Genomic DNA, 24183 nt, shown 5'->3' with positions numbered 1-24183 from the left:
AAAATCGCTCCTGTTTAAAAACACAACAAAAGCACAAAATGAAAAACAACAAAATGAAAGAAGAAAATATACAATCTAATTAAACGATCATAACTGACCCCCACACCCGACAACATCCAGAGCTAACAGGACAAGTGGTACTGGTGATGATATTGCTTCATGTGTAAGCAAGCTAATTCTTTTTGTGTGGTGAGGGTTAACTTGCAGTGATTTTCTAACGTAAACAAAGCAAGTGCTATTAAATAACTGCAATGAAGACATTGACTAGCAATCATGGTTATACAACCATAATCAACTTTAACATTGCTGTTAACGTGACTGATGCTTGCTAACCATTTAAGTTAGCTAACTGGTGGTTGATACAGGCTTCTTCATTTCAGCAAGGTAAAGCTAACTAAACCTTTTGGGGAGATTCAGTAAACCGATGAAATACTTGATATTCATATTGGAATATCATTACTTTGAAAAGACTTTGAAAAGTTTCCACAGTTCAACAGATTTTTAAATTGACTCCAAGTTCTTCTGTGTGTATTTGATAGTGATGATTTAGAGATTCAAACAAGAAACACATACAGGTTCTGAGTGCATGCTGTAATGTTCATAAGTAATATTATATTTTCACTGTATTGAATGAATATACCATCATCTAAAGCACTCCTTTATGAGTGGCACTGCATGTATCAGCATGGATGATTTGAGAAGTAAGCGCAGTCTGTTTAATAAACCACCACATAGTTGGTATTCATAATATCTGTTTATTTATCTAGGAAACTTGTAGTTTACAGCAGGTTTAAGAGTATTTCTTCCTTTCTTTCTTTCTTTCTTTCTTTCTTTCTTTCTTTCTTTCTTTCTTTCTTTTTAATTAGTTGGCCCAAGTGAACGATGTGTCCCTGTTTTATGAGGGATCTAAAGCCTGAGTTTGGTTTATGGCCTAAATGCCTCCCCAGAAACTGTCATATTAAAGGCTACATGATGTTGCTCCATAAATGATGAAATTTAAGGGTTGATATCAAGCACTCCATCAAGAAAGGCTCTGCAGAGATAAATCAGCATTAATGATTTGAGAAATAAGTGCAGTTGTTTTAATAAAGCAGCACATAGTTGAGACTCAAAATGCCCCCCAGAATCTATAATATTAAACACCAAACTACCTTGCCGGTAAATGATGACAGTCAAGGCCTGCAGGGTCATCACTGTCCTCAAAACCAGCTGGCTGTATTCACACAGTTAAAGCATGGGGCAGTCCCTCAGTTCTGTTTTCAAGTCATTTACATAAACATTTCACTTCAACTTTGTAGATTATATTTGCATAAAGTATTTGACTTGTCACTCTTAAGCTTGAAGGAAAAGAACAAACATTAAAAATTACAAATTACAAATTACTAATTACAAATGTTCTCTATAACCTTCATTCCCTTTGATGGTGTATCGCCCCCCCCCGTAATTAACTTCCACATGACCTGGTTCCTAAGTGTGAAGATAGAATGAAGATAGAAGATAGAAAGTAGAATGGAACTCAATGCCTCTAAAAATAAAAAAAAAAACTTGTTTTCATTATATTATGGTTTTTTTTCTCTCATTTCTCGAATGTAAGTTGTTTTAGAAATATTTGAGATCACACTATGCACTTTCTTTCTTTTTGTTTTTCATGGGACGTGTTTTAAAAATCCCTCAACATCAACATCTCTCTCAGTCATTTTTTACTTTTCTTTATATCATTTAATTTTACTATTTTCATCACTTTGTACAATTACGTAAGAAAACTTATTAGTTCTCCTTACAAGATCATATACAATTAATAAATTATATAGAAGTTAATAACTGCACACCCATTCCTTCAAATATACCCTTACTAGGTTATTACTGTAAACTGTAGCTTTTACTTTAAGAGCATTAAGAAATATGAGACTCAGTTCAGAAGAACTGAAGCATGGCCCACAGGAAACACCTGCACTCTCAGCAAATTTCCAATGCTTTTGCCAGTGCTTTGTCTAGTAAGAATGTATACAAATATTTTCAAAAAAACATATAGTCCATTGTGGAAGAAGTATTGAAGTCCGTTTGAATCACAGAATTATTTTCCATACATAATGTCAGATACAAAGTTAAACAATACCCGATTGTTATATGACAAAAATTACTGATTTAATTTTTTTCCTTTCATGTAGTAGTTTAGCTGTCTGTTTACAAGTCTATGAGGATAATGACCTCTGTTCTTAGAACAGGACTCTGAGCCTTTTGGGCCATGTTTGTGAGGAACCCCAGCCAGGGCCAGATATGGTTAAGATCCCTACCACACTGTTCACCTACTCCCAAAATAAACAATCCAAATCCACGGAGTCTGATTGAATATAAATTTACTGCATGAATCTAAAACAGCATACAACAAACTGAGCTGGTCCCCAGGGGAGTAGCTAAAGCAACCTCCACAAAGCACTAATTTTTATAACAAACTCTTATCATGTCCAAAGCTAAAATATACATTGTCTCACCTTGCAAATTCCCTGTGCATTCTGTAATGTACCATTATTTTCATCATGCCCACATTTTAATCAAAAATGACCATGATATGTCACCAATATTTACTGCTCGAATCCTTGAACATTTGACCGTCTACATTCTTGTTAATGACTATGCACCTGCAAATGTTCCCCCATCATTCTTTTTCCACCATTATGTTCACAGATCTGATTCTTCTGAATAAAAAAGAACTTGAATATTTATTTTAATACAAGTAATTATGTCATTGTGAATCTTAATACAGATGATTACATTGATTAACTCACATAAAAATGGCCATATAATTGTCACAGTTATTATTATAAAACAAAGACACACTTTATGTCTCCAATAGCCACCAGAAATCGCATTTACTATTGTCAACAGTCATCATAGGATAAGACATCAGAGGATCTTTTCTGGAGCAAGAAAATGAAAATGAAAGAGATTTCTGACAGACAGCTGAGTGTTAAGGTCACTTCTGTTGTGTTAGTCCTCTGAGCAAAATGATTGTTCTGAGCATCTGTGACCAGAGGGGCCAAGAGTGAAAAGAAAGTGTAACATTTGTAATCCACCACACCACCTCAGAATATTTAAAGCTTTGGAAATGCTCAGCATTTCAACACTTTCCTTGACTTTTTTTGTTGGAAGGTAAACAAAGGATAGAATAGGTTAATGGTTCACCATGGTTGGCAACTCATCACTTAATGTGCCCCCTAGTGGTGCCAGTCAGTTTTATTAAAAGAGAAAAGGGAATACCCAGCCTAAAATAGACTTGGATGTTCATTTGATGTTAAAGGTTGTGGGGAACACAATGCCAACAGTGAAGTTGGACTGAAATGTAACATTTAAAATCAAGTGTTAGTCAGTTGTCTGTTACTATCTTTGTCTCAATATATACAAAGTAACCTCAGAGTCTAGACAAATATGCAAAAAAGATGATGAAAAATCATAACGTTGATATGTGATTAAACATTAGAGAGTGACACCATGAAATATCAACTCTATGAGAAAATGACCAAACATTAGAAAAGCGATAAAGAATAGACTCTTGTACAGAATTTGATAAATGATCAAATCATTGCATCAGTTATTACAAGGCTGGTTACAAATTAAACACGTTTATCAGGATCTTTAATGTGTTGCATTGGAATCTTGATTCAAAATACAAAAATAAAAAATATCTTTGAAATATTGCATAATCCTTGAATTAGAACATATGGTATAACTGTTCAGCTTTTAATAAGGGTTTTAGGAGTGAACCTGTCTAACTGATAAAAGCTATGTGACCCTCAGTAGTGAAGTGGATGAGAGACACTGCTCTAAACAAATTCACTGTCTCACATCTTCATATTTAAACCATGTCTGAGTGTATGTGAGCAGAGAAAGACCAGCTCCAAACACATCTGTCTCCTCTTAGACCATGTTCTCCTCCTCTCTGCTACTGCTGCTGCTGTTGGCAGCTGTAAACAGTGAGTACCAGTGAATTCACCTGTATTTTAAAAATGTAGAGGGAATGTGAATTAAATTATTCATATTTGACTGTTTTTGTGCTCTGACAAGAGTCCATTGTATTGAGCTGAACCAGCCTGATTATATGGTTGTGAAGCCTGGTCAGTCCATGACTTTGTCCTGTAAGATCTCTGGATATTCACTGACTGATAGCAGCTACTGTACTCACTGGATACGACAGCCTGCAGGAAAAGCACTGGAATGGGTTGGAGCAACATGTGGTAGTGGTAGCACATATCACAGTGAACAACTGAAGAACAAGTTTCAGGTCTCCAGAGATACCTCCAGCAGTACAGTGTCTCTGCGAGGACAAAGCCTGCAGACTGAGGACACAGCTGTGTATTATTGTGCTTGAGTGTCACAGTGATACAAATCAGAGGCCACCCTGTACAAAAACTCTATCAGTGTCAGACAGGCCTGTGGAGAACTGTAGAGAATTACACAGTAAATCTTCTTGTCAACATGATATATAAAAATGTGAATGGCAAAAGTTACATAGTTACAACACCCACAGATACAAGTATAGACATAATCACACACATGTACAATGAGAAGTGATCTATATTTATACAGATTAACAGGTCACTGAAGAGTGAAAACACAGCTCTGTATTTCTGTGTCAGAGGTAATAGACAATCTGTAATCTAGAACATGAATTAATTTTTCCTGAATTAATAAGAAAATCCCTTAAAATAACAGGAGGAGATACTTGACTCCTTTAAATAATACCAAAAGCACTCTGTGAGGTCTGATATGAAAACTGAATGAGGAGAGCAGCTTTCATCAGTTCATTTCAACACAGCGTGGTGCCTATGTGTTTGCTGCTTCTGTCAGCAGCCATACAAAATGGATTTATGCTTTAGTGAAAACAAATTTTAAAAATTCAAGATTCAAAAAATCTTTAATAGTTTTCAAGATTGTTCATGCTTTACGCCAGGGACTCCCCTTTTTAAAGATTAAATGAAAAATTAAGCCTCTGTGGTTGTACACACAATGAACAGTTAATTTGACCTCTGCATGTATACCCCACACACTAGGCACAGGAGCAGAGGGCAGCACACCTGCACCTATGATAGGGTTTCCCAAGGAGGCTTTAGCTGTGGATGTTTTCCTGCAGGTCCTGGAAATCAAACCGGTGACCTTTCAGTCACATGCCGGCTTCTCTAACCTTTAGGCCACAGGCTGCCCACAAGAAGGTCTTTTTGTGGTATTCCAGTGTCAGGTTGTTCTCACACTATCTGAGCAGCCAGTATTTTTTTTAAGAGTTATATACAATATTAACAAAAATGGCTAGAAATAAAGGAACAAAAAGACACTTTTTATGCCTAACATAACTGTGGAGCACACAGCTATGAAATGGTACATTGTGGTAAATGTTGGTAAAAGTTTTAAGTCGTATAGTTACATATACAGTCTGTCTATGGTTTTGGCATCATTACAGTAGTGAATAAAAGAGTTTGATCTCATATTCTGGTTTAAATAGGACACAATAATAAATCAAAAGTCTTTATAATCAGGTAGAAATATACGGAAATGGCAGAAACTGAACAGACACTTCTACCAAATACTCCCTTTTTCATTTTTTGAGCTACAGTGTATAAATATGCTTTTCCATGTTTTCATCTGTTTGTATATTTATATGTTGGTTGAATTTGTTCCAAATTCAAGTGAACTCATTCAAGAAAAGAAAGAAAAAATATTGGTCATAACTGTAGTGCCTCTAGTGAGCAGAACCATGTAAACTATTCTTTCCTTTATAATCACACACGAGACCTGTTAATGAGGATGAGGATGGTCTTTCTTCCTCTTCTTCTTCTTCATATGGATGTAACAGACATAGCTGAATTTTCCATTCTAGCCTTGAATCATGAGAAAATCATCACAGATTTAAAACTCTGATCACAATGCCTCTCACTGTATCTATTTAACTAGATGGTGGACTATGCAAAGTTATACTCCACTTCAGTCCTTTATAATCACAGGTATCTCTTCACCTCTGTCAGGTTTGATTTAGTTTGATGTATGAACCTGAATACTTACCAATTTCACCTAATGTTTTTAAATGTAATTTTGGTACTTAGTTGACTGTTGTATTCTCTTTCTTTTCAGATGTAGTAGGGCAGACACTGTCTGAGTCTGAACTAGTGATCAATGATCAAAGCTAGAAAACTTCACCTATAACTTCAGCCTTCACATTCAGTAGCTTTGGTATGGCTTCGATAAGAGTCTCCTGGGAAAGTTCTGGAATGGATTGCATTCTTAGAGACTACTAGCTGTAGTTTGCCAAAAACTATTCCCAGTCTGTGAAACGAAGATTCACCATCTGCACAAATGACTCTAGCGGTAAGCTGTATTTACAGATGAATCAACCTCATGAAAAACCACTGTTAATAAATAAATAAATAAATAAATTTTACATTTTAAAAACTTATAATAAAAAGAGATGAGCAGTCTAAAGACTGAAGACACCACTGTGTATTTCTATGCCAGAGAGCCACAGTGGGGGAAAGGGAGACAGTGCTGAACAAAAACATGATGGAGCCATTGGTAGAGGTGTATAAAATCATTAAGATAAAGGAATAATGAGAAATGAGTGGCACTTGAAAAGTGTTAGTGACTATCATGATGAAGACAGAATGAAGAAAAAACAACTCTGCTAAATAAAGGAATATTTACAGTAAACACAGTCCAGTTCTGGTCTAATGATAATTTCATTTCAAATATGATTTGCATATGTTTAATTCAAAATATATGTTCACAAAAGCTTACAACTCATTTCTTTTGCAAATACAGACTTTTTTTCTGATTGGTTTTATAAGCTGTTTTCTCCATCTTTACTGTCACTGCTGGCAGCTGCACCCTGTCACAACAAAAATGAGTCACTAATAAATTCACATTAAAAACATCAGAGTTACCAGGTTTATCGTTTCGGTTTATCATCACATTTCTCAACTGTGAGAGATCAGATAGAGATAATAAATGTATCCACACACACACACACACACACACACACACATGTACACACACACACATGTAAATATTCATGTTATGATTACATCAGAATTATTTTTTTAAATGTAAAAGAAAAAAAAAACACAAACAAATCAAACATGTAACGCTTCATACAACAACGATTCAATTAAACGTAAACAATAAATCAGCTCTGATCTTTTCCCATGTGGTGCTTTACATCTAAATGGAATGTTACATTTGATTTAGTTTTATGTCATGGAGTGACTAATATTCGGTGAACACAATGAATACCTTTTTTCCAATAGCTACTACCTGTTTCCATCTTCATCCTCACAATCTGACTAAGCAAATTTTGTCTTGAACACTAAGAGCCACTTATATACATCATCATTTATATACAGCCTGTCTCAGATACTTATAGAACTGACAAGTTTTCACACTGCTGTAGTTTGACTCGTTAAAAATGGATGTTCTGCAATATGGAGTGTTCCTGGCTTAAAAATGATTCAGATGACTTGATGTTAATCCTCTCTTTTTACCAGGTGTTTGTGGACAGTCACTGACCTCATCTGAGTCTGTGGTGAAGAATCTTGGACAGTCTGTCACTCTGTCCTGTACTGTGTCTGGATTCTCTATGAGCAGCTAATGAATGCACTGAATCTGTCAGAAACCAGGGAAAGGACTAGGGTGGATTGGGCGCATTGACACTGGCACAAGCACAATATTTGCCCAGTCTCTCCAGGGTCAGTTCTTCTTCACCAAAGACAGCAGCAAAAACAAACTGTATTTAGGTGAAAAGCCTTAAAGCTGAAGACACAGCTGTTTATTACTGTGCCAGAGACTCACAGTCACACAAAGAACTGCAGTGCTGAACAAAAACTACTCAGGCATGTCTCAGTGAGGAACACCAGCAGTAACACAATAACATTACAGTGGAACAATCTGCGGACGGAGGACACAGCTGTGTATTACTGTGCCTGTTACACACATTATTTCCATCTGGTTTCCAAGGGTCGGACAGCCTGCTGGTCTTACTATAGGCTGGAGTTCCAGGACCACAAAGACACGTACATAAGATAGCACCCTATTTGGGATGGAACATAAGGTACCATGTTTTCTTTATGCTTCTCAGAATTATTCAGTTACTATGAAAAAGAACCAGTGAAGAAAACTGACCTACTTACATAGTTTGTCAAAGAGTCTGGATAATAAGATACAGCTGTGCAAGTAAACAAAAAGGAGGAAGGGTATAGGGAGAAACTTTATGGAAATACAAATTGTGAGTAAGAGGCAAAGGATTTACAATGCTTTCAACATTACAATGCTTTAGGCATACACCTAAGAGGCTGGAGCAGGACCACAAAGGCACAGATACATAAGATAGCGCCCTATTTAGACAGAACACAAGTCTTAAGATACAACTACACCACACATATTGAAACAATTCACAGTGCATGACCCAGATATATAACAAATTCAATCAAAATCAAATGTAACATACACACAGTACACTAGATGTAACACTGCACTCTGTAAACTAACAAGAATTATGCTCACCAGACCTGTAAGGGTGACCCCTATTATACACACTAAGTGCTGCCCCTGTGGAGACCTGATTTAATTAAAAGTCAAAAAGATGCATTGACTAATTACAGCTGCCCATCCAAGCACTGAGGAAACTCAACTCAAAACTATGAAATTTCAGTGTTGTATTTCAAAACAAAATATTAGAAGTGTAAAAATTGACCTTGTCCCTTGCACTAGCTCAACACACATTTGTCGTGAAACCAAACATGCAGATTAACAATGGTCCCACGATAATACTGTAATGGACACTGAAACAGATCCTGCACTTAAATTAACCAACTACCAAATTCAAACTATCACTATGACCAAACCATAGATAATTAAAACATCCTGCCTCTCATGTGGCATCAGACCTGGTGAGTATTGAACAGGTAAGTACTAAAATTTCATAAAAGTGAACAGGTGCATCAATCACCATCGAACCACCCAATGTTGTGAGAGGCACGGCCCTCAACCCGAACTATTTATATGCTCTAAAAGAACACATTAAAAGAAAAAAAAAAGATGTTAAAAGGACTGACTCAAATTTTACACAAATTTCCACCAGGATGGTAATTACTGGTTATAATTATTATGTCAAGTTATTATGCTTTTTATTGTCATTCCATAACTTTTATGGAATCAAGCCCTCTCTCTCTCTCTCTCTCTCTCTCTCTCTCTCTCTCTCTCTCTCTCTCTCTCTCCTTTTCTCCTCTCTACTTCTCTACTGTTAGGATTGTGGGTGCAGTGGATGGACTATGCAAAACAGTTTCATATCAGTCCTTTATAAGAACATGTTTGGAGCTTAAAGCAGCTGGTCACTGGTAGACTGCATTATTCACATTATTCTTTGTAATAAAACAACAATGGCACTAAATGTATGGTGTCTTTTCATACTGGCCTTCATAAACAGTGAGTGATACTTTTCAATGATATATTCTTATCTGTATAAACATTCTACACCAACATTTTTCATGAAGTCTGTACGGTATAGAATGTGTATGTGATTTTCTGTGTGTGTGGTTGTAATTCTACATTTGGTGATTCTTGGTTACAGATGGTGGATATCAGACACTGACTGAATCAGGATCAGGATTATCTGAAGAGAGAACTGATTCTGTATTAGGAGTTAGCCTATCTAAACACAGACACTTCATGTTAAAACCTCTTTATCTGTCTTTTTTTTTTTCAGTGAATATTTGTTCCATTTCCAATAACAGTCTTTGTCACTGAGGCATCTCAGAGACTAAAATCACTGACTAATGAATGTGTACAAATGTGTCTTTACTATAACAGATAATAGGACAAAACAATAATAAAATGTGCAACTGAATTTAAAGAAACACTACTCCACTGTAGACTTACCTCAGGAAACACTGATGTGCACAAATGGCCACACACACTAACACACACACACACACACACACACACACACACACACACACACACACACACACACACACACACACACAGACGAACACAACTATTAATGGCTGATGGGGTAGAGCCCCACAAAGTGTGTGAAAATAAAATCATTCTTTAGGTAAAGTGAAGTTGTTGACCTAAAGAGGATGATCTCCATCTTCAAGTGACGCTGTTTGTTTTCAGTGATTTCTGAAAGGTATATTTTATGAACATGTGGACAGATTTTCAAACCATTCCTTAAGATTAATGAAAAAAAAAAGTCCTAAATCATCTCACTCATTTAAAATATGTAATCAGTTACATGAAAAAAAATGAAGAAAGCATGGATGGCTCATGTGATGTGACTCCTCTATGCAAATTCTTCCTCTTTCTGTCTCATGTGACCAATCTGTATTTAAATCCTAAACAGCCTCTGAGCCCTACAGGAACCATTCTCAAATATTGACCTTCAAAACCAGTCATGTTCTCTGTATTTCTAATGCTGCTCTTGGCAGCCACATACTGTGAGTCTCTTTGGTCTAATTACAGAAATTAAACCTGCTGTATTTCGCAGTTCATTTTACTGACAGTTTAGTGTATTTGATTGAGCGTCTCATGTTTCAGATTGTTCGTCCAGGTCAGCAAATGCCCATAAATTGCAAGCCCTCATATTTAGTTACTTATGAAAATACAGCGTGGATTCAAGATGCAGCAGGAAAAGCTCTGGAGTTTATTGGACTTATCTACAGTAGTGGGGGCTTAGACTACAAAGAGTCTCTGAAAAACAAGTTCAGCAGAGTGAAGACACAGCTGTGTATTACTGTGCCCCTTACAGACATTATTTCCATGTGGTAGAGTTGTACAGAACTCACACACAGCCTCAAAACAACACTTTCATACAGTTCTACACTGTACATCCCTGCCCAGTGATCTTACAACATATAGGAATGCATGTTTTAACTTACATAATAAATATGTGTTTTTTGTTTTTTTTTCTGAACAGTTTCTATTTTAATGTAAGGAGCTGTCAGCCTGCTTGTGTCCACTTGACAGGACCATTTCATTTTGAGACTGTGCATGAACACACATCAAATGGATAATAAAGTACAACTTTAGTAATGGTATGTTCACATAGTTATGCACACATACACACATGCTCACATACAGAAAATAATTCATATTTATCCCTCTTACTGTTACCACATTGGGGATCTGAATGCACAACTTCACAACAGGAGAGAAAGTATGATTCTTCAACTGGGCAACAAAAATGAGGTGTATCTGTTCTTTGAAAAGCAATTAAATCAAATTTAAATGCTTAATCTTTATCCACATTTCAATACTGAATTAATTATTTAATGATTACTTAGTTAAATGGTGGGCCACAGGTCACTGTAAAAAAAACTAAATGATGACCACTGATCATGATGCAGTAAGGTGGAGTTTATGCAAAACTGTCAGAATCTCCTTCACTATTTCTCCATATTTCACACTCCAGTAGCACACAGACAGAGGGCATTGTTGGCTTTATACTGATTTCTCCAGAAACCTGTTAAAGCCATGACTCTCACAGAACTACTTCTGTAAACTGTTTGTTTAAGAGGTGTGTCTTTTTTTCTTTGTGTGCTAAGACCTACATGTGCAATGGCAATGAATCTTGCTTTTCAATTTTTCAGTTTCCTGTTGTCAGGTGTGAAAGGTCAGACACTGACTGAGTCTGAACCAGTGATCATTAAAGCTGGTGGATCTCATAAACTGACCTGAACAACTTCAGGTTTCACATTCAGTAGCTATTGTATGGCTTGGATCAGACAGGCTCCTGGGAAAGGTCTGGAATGGATTGCATTCTTAGAGACTGCCAGTTATAGCATTGCCAACAGGTATTATGCATGGACTGCATCTAATCTACTATTCCCAGTCTATTGAGGGAAGATTCACCATCTCTAGAGATGACTCCAGCAGTAAGCTGTATTTACAGATGAACAGTCTGAAGAGTGAAGACACAGCTGTGTATTACTGTGTCAGAGACTCACAAAGTCATACAAAAACCACTTCCTCATGTCTTGTGTATGTGAAATAAAATGTTAAAGTATTTTGAAAATTATGAATCATACATTGGTACTGTTTGTATTACATCAATGTATTATCATCACCATACAACTGCATGCAAATATACTACCAGAACATAGAAAGTGTTTCTAGCAAAACTGACAAAGATACTGAGCAGAAAGTGTCCTAATGTAATATAATTCGCTTAAAAGTACAGCTGTGATTTTGGAGACATCTCTCTTCATCATTCACTATCAAAACACTATCATGAATATTATCTGGCTCTGACAAAACTTGAGGAACTACATATAAAAGAAAAACTTAAGATTAAATAAATTCTAATAGAAGAAAGCAGAGGTAGAGAACCATATGGAGGTATTCCAACAGATGAAAGATAAAACACGTTAACATAATGGTAGGGAAGAGAGAGAGAGAGAGAAAGAGAGGGGGGGGGGGGGGGGGGGGCATGGTGGTGCAGTGGGTAGCGCTGTCGTCTCACAGCAAGAAGGTCCCGGGTCCAGTTCCTGGCTGGGCGGCCGGGGTCCTTTCTGTGTGGAGTTTACATGTTCTCCCTGTGTCTGCATTGGTTTCCTCTGGGAGCTCCAGTTTCCTCCCACAGTCCAAAGACATGCAGGTTAGGGGAACTGGAGACACTAAATGAGTGTGTTTGTCTGTGTGTCTGCCCTGTGATGGACTGGCGACCTGTCAAGGGTGTTTCCCTGCCTTTTGCCATTGCTGGGATAGGCTCCAGAACCCCAACAACCTAATTAGGATATGCAGCTTTAATTTAATTGACTGATTGATTTAGAGAGAGAGACAGAGAGAGACTGAGAGAAAGAGAGAGAGAGAGAGAGAGAGAGAGAGAGAGAGAGAGAGAGAGAATTTCTTGTGCCTTATAAGGCACACAATGGTCTTACATGGTAAATGTGGTAAATGTTGGTAAGTGTTTTAAGTATTATAGTTACAGTCCCTCTACGGTTATGGCATTAAAATACCAATAAACAAAGCAGTTTGATCTCATATTCTTGCTTAAATTTTCAATATAAACTTTCAAAAAAAGTAAACATATACTGAATGACAAAAGAACTGAACAGGCACAACAGTCAAATACTCCTCTTTTTTCAGTTGTAAGCAACAGTTTGTATGTTTGAACATTCTAAATCACACATGCTGCTTCTCCTCTGCTCACATAAGAATTGATTAATTCTGTTGATTTTGTTTTGAGTACAGGTGGACTCATAAAAGAAAGAAAAGAATTACTGGTCGCAATTGCTCAATTTATCACTTTCACCTTTCGGCCTCCAGAGGGCAGATCATGCAAGCCATTCTACCCTATATAATCACACACTGAATTCATTCATTTATGTAAACCAGTGAAAGGAAATCAGTTTTGACACTAAAGGCTTTGATGGCTTTGTTGGTCTATATGCAAAATCACTCTCTACAGCAACATCCCTCTCTTTTAAAAGGAGCTATCTGCTCCTTCTTTCTCAGGTGGACATAGAAAGAGCTATTTTCAGCTTGAAAAGAAACCATGTTCCCTGTATCTCTACAACTGCTGTTGCTGGCGGCTGCATCCTGTGAGTTTTATCACAACAGTGATCACAAAATTTATACACAACATTTGTGACTGAATGTAAGATAAGTATAATGATCATGTGGGTTGTGATTCTTCACTTTCCTTTAACATTTCATTTATTTCACAGGTGTAAAATGTGTTGACTTCACTCAGCCAGGCTCAATGGTCATAAAACCAGGAGAGTCTTTGACAATAACCTGTAAAGTATCTGGGTATTCTGTTACTGATGACAACTATGCCACAGCCTGGATCAGACAACCATCAGGGAAAAGTCTGGAGTGGATTACTCACATATGGGGAGGTGGCACTATCAGACAGAAAGATTCTCTGAAAAACAAGTTCAGCATTTCAAAGGATGCCTCTAACAGCACAGTGTCTTTACGTGGGCAGAATCTACAGCCTGAGGACACAGCTGTTTATTACTGTGCTCGAGGACCACTGTGTTTCAAACCAGTGACAATAATGTACAAAATCCCTTAAAGACAAATGCACAACAGCGATCTTTTGGGACTCCAGCTGAAAACAGAAGTGTTAAACACATACATCAAGAAAATTACACACTCTAGCCAATCCCCTCACTACAGAAAAGTGAGGTACAGAGACACCTGCAAGTGTTTTAAATGAAAACACAGAGCTTAATAAACAATATAACAATTACCAAACACTTCATATTCTTTAATTGTCTTGTGTTTATCTTAAATAGCTGGTCAGTACTTTGTAATTAGACATGTTGTGGAGAGTAATTTTGTGTACTAGGGGAAATAATTCAATGAGGTGAATTTTTAAGACATACATTTTATGCCCGAAAAACCTGAAATCTGAATATGAACTAAAACACAGATCAACATAACACAACTTACAGCACAATTCTGTAAGTTGTGTTCTATGAACTTATGCATGACATTGTTTTCCAGAGGACTACTAGTTTAATTTCAATTATGATTTGAAATATTTGTTCAATATGCATCACAAACTGAGTAAGAGACTGTATGCATGTACAGTTCACCAGAATTATTGGAACACCAAATAAATCAGAACACTGTACACTAAGCTGTGGTTGGTGATTGTGAGTATACATTTTCCATTTTAGGTTACGGTGTAAGGGTTGAGGCAACTGTTTCCAGTTGTACAGTATGAGAAATTTTCTGAAAACTTTGTTTGTTTGTTTTTAAATGGAAGAGACAATTTCATCATCCCAACAAATACAGATGTAAATACTGGCCTCACTGTACACTCTTATTGGACATTCTCAGTCTGTGGTGTTGGAACAGAAATTAATGCAAAGAATATACAAGAAATTCTCCTGATTTAACAAAAACAGGTGTCTGACTCCTTGTTAACTTAGAAGTCATTTCAATAATCTCAGCTGAGTATTATCAAGTTTCTGAAAAATATAAATGGGTTATATCGCCAACGTCCATATTTTGTGTATATTTTGTATGAAAAAAGACCTTACTGTGTACTTACCCAGCAAACATCTCAAATATTTTTACAATTTCACAAAATTACAAGTAAATGTGTGGCTAAATCTCATGAAACGTAAAAGTGGCTGTATAATTAGAAGATGTCACATTTTGTAAAGAGGGCTGGATACATGTGCAGGTCAGTGTTACCTTTATTAAGAAACTTAAAACTTATAGAAAGTAGATTTCAGCTAACCGGCAGGAAAACCAACATGACGTAGAGCAATCACCAAAACAATGGGACTAATAATTAAGCTGACAGGTGGACTAGAGATATTTTATATTTGATCCTCACACTGTTGTTTAAAAAATGTAAGTTTTGATGTGTGAATTTGTATATTTGTCAATTTAATTAATCAACTTAATTATCCCAATTTATTCTATACTTAAATTTCAGGTTTATTGTTTTTAGTTATTGCTATTCTCTTTGTTGACAGATGTAATGGGTCAGAAACTGATTCAGTTTGAGGCAGAGATTATGAAACCTGGTGGATCTGACCTGTACAGCCTCTGGGCTTCACTGCAGTGGCTTCTGGATGGTTTGGATCAGACAGGCTACTGGAAAAGGACTGGAATGGGTTTCAACAATTACAGATGACAGTAGTAGCAAATATTACTTGAGTGCTGTTCAGGGAAGGTTCACCATTTCCAGAGACAACAGTAAGAATCAGCTCTATCTACAGATGAACAGTCTGAAGACTGAAGACACAGCTGTGCATTACTGTGCCAGAGACTCACAGTGAGAGAGAAGACATACAAAAACCACTTCCTCATGGCTTGAACATGTGAAGTAAAATGTTACAGTTATGAGAATTTTTAATCATACACTGGTATTGTTTGCATTTCATTAACATATCATCACCATAAAATTGGACACAGATATAGAATCAGACCATATAAAATATTTCTGTACCGCCCCACTGCTGTAGCGGCATTAACTGAGGGAGCTACCCTGAGTTCTTTTATCAAACGATATATTATTGTCTCCTTTAACTTCTTTTAAGGTGTTGGATCCCCAAGCACATGTATTGAACTCAAACTATATTGAACTGCACTCTTACCTCTCTGGTGCAGAGCTTTGTTAAGATTATAAAGCTTAAATATGAATAAACAATCAAATACAATAAAGAGGTTTTAAATTTAAATGAACTATTTACTTATTTACCAGTCTGGCAATACAAACAGAAAGTATTTCAATGCTTTACCTTATAGCTGTTAAACATACCAAATCATCTTTTACATTGTCTTCATCCCACAGGTGTCTAAATCAAGTGAAATACACTTCAAATGAAATATAAGGTTAAATATCAATAACTTAAATGATAGGCCCGATATCAAAAGAAGCCGGCAAAATAAAGTACCCCAGTCGAGTGCGTTACAGGCCTGGTATGTAGCTTGTGTGCGTAGTAGCCTACACTATAGCGGCTCCTTCACTCTATTGAGCAAAAGAAAACAAAAAAACACAAAAAAACACAAAAAAACCCCCAAACAAACACGCAGTTCCAGTACGCAGCAGCGCGGCCGACTCCTCTCTCCATCCTGTGTTGAAAGCAGGAGGAAAAGTTAGTTGTCGCCCTCATTTGGTGGGCTGGCAGGACGACGACTCCTCGCCGAAGAATTGTTCAACATAGTCCGACAGTCTCGTATTATAACTCAAAGTCCATGGGTTGTGCACCTACATTATTGAAATACTCATTAAATACGTGGGTAACGTATTTACACTGCTATGTCTTGACTCACACACAGTAGCTCTTTCCACGTGCTCTCGTCCTCTCTCCCCCTCTCTGGCATCCACTTACTGCTAACCCCATGACCTCCAACTCACTTCTGATTGGTTCAGTAATTAAAAATAATGCCAAATTTCACAATTAATTACACATTCTCTGTGTACCATATAAAATAATATTACAGCATTGCCATCACTATAAATTTAGTATTAGACAACAAATATATTTCACACCATGTAAACAATACAATCCATGAACTTAACGATGAAATTACATGCATTCCGCAAAATACACACGGAATGTAAGATATCACACTGAATGTTTTTAACCTTTTAACTATTTACAAATGCATCAACTTTAAACTATAACCTTACTCCCAATAGGGCTACATTTCTAACGGCTAAAAACATAGAAAATCTCACACAGATATATAGCAGAAAGTATTTTAATATGAAACAGCTCCCCTAAAATTAAAGCTGTATGGCAGTCCATGCTGACATTAAGGTTTGAGATGTAGTTTTTGTCAACATGTGGACAGATGTCTCTGAAAAACAAGTTCAGCATCTCAAGAGACACCAGCAGTAACACAATGTTACAAGGAAATAATCTACAGACTGAAGACACAGCTGTGTATTACTGTGCCAAGTAGCCACAAAGTTATAAATTACCAGTTGTCCTGGACAGAAACGTCTATGTAAGAGTTTGTAAAAAGCATAACCATAAAGCATAAGCCAACATATTTTCTTATCTTGGTTACTTAGGTTTGACAGTAGTCAGGGCTGACTACTGTTGTGAGGTTTACACTGGTTGCAATGTATGTTCTTAGTACTTTTCAGCTTTATTGCCCAGTTTAAAACATTTATTAGAAAAGTAATCAAAAATAATCAAATGTAATAACTTACATCACTTTGATGAAGTAATTAAAACAGTTACATCACTTATTACATTTTTAACAGGTTAACTACTAATCTGTAACCTATTACATTTCAAAAGTAACCTTCCCAACACTGTTAACAATGCATGTGGTGAGCTGAGCTACTGGATCACTGACTAGTTTTTAATTTTTCCATCTCTGCCTATGACAAAGGATGTTAAACTTCAAATAATACACCAGCTTTGACCATTGTAGAGTCACCTCAGAAAATGCTTTGACTTTATTGGGAAAATAATGTGTTTTAATTAAGGGGCCAATCAGTGCATTTAGTGAAACTGAACTGTTCATGTTCTGTGTATCAAGACTATTCATATTTATGAAAGTCCAAATTCAGTGACATTATCTTAATGCAGCCCCTGTCCATAGACTCTTTATTCTCCTGAATTCAGTCCTGTCTGACAGTTTGTGAGAGGACTTCAGCCTTTCCCCAGAGTGACAGTGGGACCCCAATAAAGTTTAGACACAGCAGAGAGGCATCTTAGCAAAAGAAAGAGAAGTTCATTATGTTTAATGACTGATGAAATCTAGTCATGTCCCCAACAGAATATCCATTGAACTCTCGTGAATGACCAGTGAGTGAAAGAGAACAGGAGAGATTCTCCTCATTTCCTCTGTTTAGACCTCTAGAGGGCAGACTATGCAGATTCCTCCTCTACTACAACCCTTTATAATCATTGGGCCTCATTCACCAACCGTTCTTATGGACAATTTGATCTTAAAACCCACTTACACATTTTTCTGACATTCACCAATATTTTCTTATTTGGGATTTGTTCTTAGGCAAGAACAGAATCTATGCACACTCAAGAGCACTCTTATGCACATTTGAGTACTCTTATGCACATGTTTGATTGTTTATTGTGTTTTCTTTAATTCCACAGTTGTATAATATTATAGAATTTAAATTATAATAATATTTTTGTCATTTATAATATATATATATATATATATATATATATATATATATATATATATATATATGTGTGTGTGTGTGTGTGTGTGACACACACACACACACACACACACACACACACACACATATATATATATATATATATATATATATACACCGTAATTTCCGGACTATAAGCCGTTACTTTTTTTCCACGCTTTGAACCTCGCGGCTTAAACAATGAACCGGCTAATTTATGGATTTTTCACAAGCTTCATGCCTCCAAAAAACTGAGCTCCATAACATTAGACCAATGAAATTGCCGAATGGATTAAGGTGATCCAATGAAACTCTTCACATTAAATCGAGCGCACTCCCACTGAATCATTCTGATTAAGGTAGTCATTTTGTCATGTACACACCCTTATCATGGGAAAGACATGGAGAAATGCATATGATGCAGCTTTCAAGTTGAAGGCGATTGATCTGGCTGCTGGAAAAGGAAACAGAGCTGCTGCGCGGGAGTTTGGCCTTAATGAGTCGATGATAAGACGTTGGAAACAGCTGCGTGACGAACTGACTCAGTGCAAAAAGACAACAAAAGCTTTCAGAGGGAAGAAAAGCAGATGGCCCGAACTAGAAAATGAGCTCGAAGACTGGGTCAACGCACAGAGAGCAGACGGCCGAGGTGTTTCAACTGTGCAGATCCGACTGAAAGCCAAAACAATCGCCACCGCAATGAAGTTTGAGGATTTTAGAGGTGGACCATCGTGGTGTCTCAGATTTATGAGACGTAAAGGCCTGTCCATCAGGGCACGGACGACTCTGTGTCAGCAGCTCCCTCCCGACTACGAGGAAAAAGTTTCAAACTTCCGCAAATTCACTCATGCAGAGATAGCGGAGCATTCCATCGGCCCGCACGACATCATAAATATGGATGAGGTAGGCTACTGTTTTGTTACAAGCCGTGTTACAGGCACTGTCTTTCGTTAAAGCCTGTGTAAAGTTCATTTGTTTCAATGTAGGCGCCTGCGGCTTATAGACATCTGCGGCGTATTTATGTTCAAAATAAATATATTTTTTTTTTAATTCAGTGGATGCGGCTTATATTTAGGTGCGCTTAATAGTCCAGAAATTACGGTATTTTTTATTTATTTATTTATTTTCTTTATTTTACAAAGCATTATGGTCTTTAAAAAGCAAAAAAAACACTACACTAACAGTTTATGTAACACTCCTGGGGGCATTCCAGAAAGCAAGTCTAGTGAAAAGCCTGAATTTGTTAACTCAGACCAAGTAGTAAACCTTCTAATAGAAGAGTCCTATGGCTTTGTTTTGCTGGAAGAATGAGGCCATAGGGTTCTTCTATTAGGAGGTTTACTACTTTGAGTTAACAAACTCTGAGTTTTCACTGAGTTTTTCACTTAGTTAAGAACAACCAATTTTCAATTGAACACTATTATTAACAAGAAAAACCAATTCATACTGCAAAGACTAAAACATGACAATTTTGAATACAACAACAAATCTGGTAAATATCTGGCAAACCAATTAAAACGAGCCAAAGACAAATCCATTATCCCGGTCATAAAGAACTCAGCAGGGGAAACCATGCAAACACCTACAGATATAAATCATTCATTTCGGGAATTTTACATTGAATTATACGCCTCAGATCATGAACCAAATTTGACAGACATCCACTCCTTCCTCAATAGTACTGACCTTCCTCAGCTTAACAAGGAAACAGCAAATGAACTAGACGCACCATTAACATTGGAAGAATTCTATAATGCCCTCAACCAGATACCAAATAATAAAGCACCAGGACCTGACGGTTTCCCTGCTGAGTTCTTTAAGCACTTCTGGCACACAATCTCCCCACTTTTCTTTAGAATGACTGTTGATATTAAACAAAACTCAAAAATCCCGCCACATATGAACACAGCACTCCTCTCAGTACTACTGGCCTGACAAAGACCAACCCTATGTTCTAGCTACCGCCCCCAATAACTCATCAATACGGATCTCAAAATTATCAGTAAAGCGCTAGCCATCAGAATTGAAAGAGTAACCCCATCACTAATCCACTCAGACCAAACCGGATTTATCAAAGGAAGAGATTCATCAAATAACATGCACAGATTATTCAATTTAATCAATATATCCCAAAAAAGTAAAACAAAAACAATACTTGTTTTGTTAGATGCGGAAAAGGCATTTGATAAAGTAAACCGGGCATTTCTATTCAAAACACTTCAGAAGTTTGGATTCGGGGAATCGTTTATTCAATGGATAAAAACACTGTATAACTCACCGATGGCCACAGTTTCTACTAACGGACTGACATGACAGAGTTTCATGCTACACAGAGGGACCAGGCAAGGATGTCCACTCTCACCATCACTTTTCGCCCTGTTCATTGAACCTCTAGCTGCTGCAGTACGCCAAAATAACAACATCAAAGGAATCCAAACTCCTAACACACACCACAAACTCAGCCTTTACGCAGACGACATACTGCTTTGCCTCCAAGACCCATGAAATTCCCTGCAAGAAGCCATGAAGCTTATCAATTTATTTTCTGAAATATCAGACTACACTGTAAACTGGACAAAATCAACAATTTTACCCATCTGCGGTGTTGACTCGTACGCTACAGCGAAAAACACGCCACTCACCTCCTCAGGTAATATTAAATATCTAGGCATAAATATCTCCGCCAAGCTGTCAGAGTTGTTTCGCCTTAATTTCACTCCACTATTAAAATCAATAGAAAATGACTTAAACCATTGGACAAATTTACCACTCTCTCTAAATGGCAGAATAGCAACTGTAAAAATGACCATATTACCTAAAGTGAACTACCTCTTCAAAATGACTCCAACTCAACCCACTACTAACTGGTTTAATTCACTCAACTCCATGACAACTAAATTCTACTGGAAAAATAAACCACCCCGGATTAAACTAGCAACTTTACAGAAACATAAATCTCAAGGAGGACTGGAAGCACCAAACTTCTACTATTATTACCTGGCTAATCAACTGCAGTATATCTCAGTGGATTCATCCCAACCAACAGAATAACCCATGGATTGAAATAGAACAGTCAGAATGCAATGAAATTTCAATCTCCGACTTGCCATTCCTTAGCACTTCCATAAAACACCACGATTGCTTCAAAAATACCGTAATCTCAACAACCCTAACAGCTTGGTGGAAAATTAATAAAATCTTTAAATTCTCAATGTCACCATGTAAATACACCCCAATATTGCACAACCCTGACTTTTCACTCAATAAATCACCACTCCACTCCACCACTTGGAAACAAAGAGGTATCACACAGCTTCAAAACATCTTTCGGAATAACACCTTCATCACTTTCCAGGACCTGGTGCAAAAGTATAACATAGGGAAAGAGCAATACTTTCGGTACTTATGTAGCGTGGTGAGGAAAATGTATTTTAGATACATTAATGTTAGTTAATTAGTAGGTAATTTAAAGTTGATATAGTTCTTAGTTATTCATTAGAACTAGTTAATTCATTTTCATAAAGAGAGTTCATGAATAAATTGGCAATAAGTTTAGATTATGTAATTGTCTGGAAAATTCGTTTGGGTCATTGTTGGGAATTCTGGGATATGCATTGCATGTGTGTATGTATATGTGTTCCTAGTTCTTATTAATATTTGTTCGGATGTAGTGATTTCATATGTTGTGTGAATGTATAAAATCTAGTATTTTTGTTATTTCAGTGTAGAAATATAGTTTATAATTAGTAGAGTTAATACCTATGACGCCCGAGGTCATGGAATAGACGAGAGAGAGAGAGAGAGCAGAGAGAGAGAAGAGCAGGAGCGCAACTGCGAGAGAGAGCCTGAGTTTGTGAAGTATAAAGGTATAACGTGAACAACGTTGTAATTCTCGAATACTGCCTTTTAGTTTTTGGTTACTCGAAAAGAAAACCCATAAAGAGCAAGAAAGATAGTATCGTGTTTTTTGTTGTTGGTAAGAATTAAGTCGACGGGGCCTTGCCGTTTAGCTTAACATGTTGAGGATTGCTATGGAGGACTTTGCTGCTACTCGCGGAAAGACTGCATCGGGATTTTGGATCTTTGCGGGATTTTTGTGCTTGTTGCTGTTGCTACGTGGGACATGCAGACATTGTCGGACTGGTAAACCACCCGAGACTGTGCTGGAATAAGGCACTGTGTGTGTTTTTTTTTCTTTTTGCTCGTTACCGAGTGAAGCGGCCATTTTGTGCTGGGCCACAGCGAACCCGAGCAACGTCTCAGGCCTGCAACGGTTTTGTTTAGTGTCATTTGCCGGTTTAGGTCTAATCAGTGTGTGTGTGTGTGTGTGTGTGTGTGTGTGAGTCCGCGGCGTGTGAATGTGTTAATGAATGTTATGCCCATGTATTGTGTTGCTGCAAAATGTTATTAGATCATTGATCATTGCTAAGGTATTGGTAATTTTGTTTAATAGTTCTGAAATACAAAATTTGGGTGTTTGGTATTGAACGTTTATAAGTAAATTGCTTGGCATTGAACTTTAAATCGTTTGGTTTCTGGATTTTATTGTTAAGATAAGTGTAGAACAAGAGTTTAGGGTTAGAAAGTTATCTTTTAAGTTAACAGTGGCATATAAATTAATTTATACAATCATTAAAAGAACGCAGGATGCCCTTTTAGTATCAGGCGTATGGTCTAGGGGCGTTACACTTAAAATTAAAATCCATTCTAAAATCCAAAATTAATATAATTAACAACAACGTACATCCACCCCCACTAGTGGAAGAAATGGAAAAAATAAATAATACTAAGAAAACTATCTCCAAATTATACAAACTAATATCACCCTCGGACCAAACAATATCCCTCCCCATCCAAGACTGGGAGAAAGACCTATCACTCTCTACCAATGCAGACCTCTGGACTCTAATCTGTAGAAACACTTTCACAATGACAAACAATACTAATCTTCAACTAATACAATATAAAGTAATCCACAGAACACACATCACCCAGCACAAGATGTATAAGATGGGATTCCTAGATTCAGACATATGCTCACATTGCACAATGAACACCCCAGACAATTATTTCCACTCTACCTGGTTGTGCCCTCCAGCTTACCACTTTTGGAAACAAGTTACCGACAGAATATCACTTTTTATGAACTGTAACATCCCATTCTCTCCTTCCCTCTGTCTGCTCGGGGATACCTCTGTGATCAGCCCACCAATCCAAAACCCCCAAACCTTACTATGTTTCTGTATTATAATTATTGTTGTTACTTCCCCCATCATAGCATCACCCCTTTGTCTTGTCCCACATATAGATTTTTTTGTTTGTTTGCTTGGGGTTTTTTTTCTTTTTTACTTTTCTTCTTTATCCCTCACTCCCTTATTACCATTCTTTGATTTTGTCCTTCTGTCTGTCTCCTTGTCTACCTGCTCACCTGTCTGTCTGTCTGTCATTCTACAGCATGTTTGTTCGTTTGCCTGTCCGCCTGTCTCCTCTGTACACAAGTATGTAGACTAATCAAATAAAATTTATAAAAAGAAACAAGAGAAAAA

At 37.0% G+C, this 24183-nt stretch overlaps 2 gene segments (V, D, J or C); both read left to right on the top strand.

The window, feature by feature from the left end:
• The first annotated feature begins 3922 nt into the window (after window positions 1-3922).
• On the top strand, window positions 3923-4366 carry LOC115818027 (Ig heavy chain V region 914-like). The segment is given in 2 exon segments: window positions 3923-3971; window positions 4065-4366. Coding segments are annotated over 2 exon segments (351 nt in total).
• Window positions 4367-13537: 9171 nt separating this feature from the next.
• Window positions 13538-14062, top strand: LOC115819449 (immunoglobulin heavy variable 2-26-like). The segment is given in 2 exon segments: window positions 13538-13583; window positions 13710-14062. Coding segments are annotated over 2 exon segments (399 nt in total).
• The last annotated feature ends 10121 nt before the right edge of the window (window positions 14063-24183 follow it).

This window comes from Chanos chanos, chromosome 8, assembly GCF_902362185.1.
Source record: "Chanos chanos chromosome 8, fChaCha1.1, whole genome shotgun sequence".
Taxonomy (NCBI): domain Eukaryota; kingdom Metazoa; phylum Chordata; class Actinopteri; order Gonorynchiformes; family Chanidae; genus Chanos; species Chanos chanos.
Note: the sequence above shows the minus strand (reverse complement) of the source record. Positions and strands in the feature narration are given on the sequence as shown.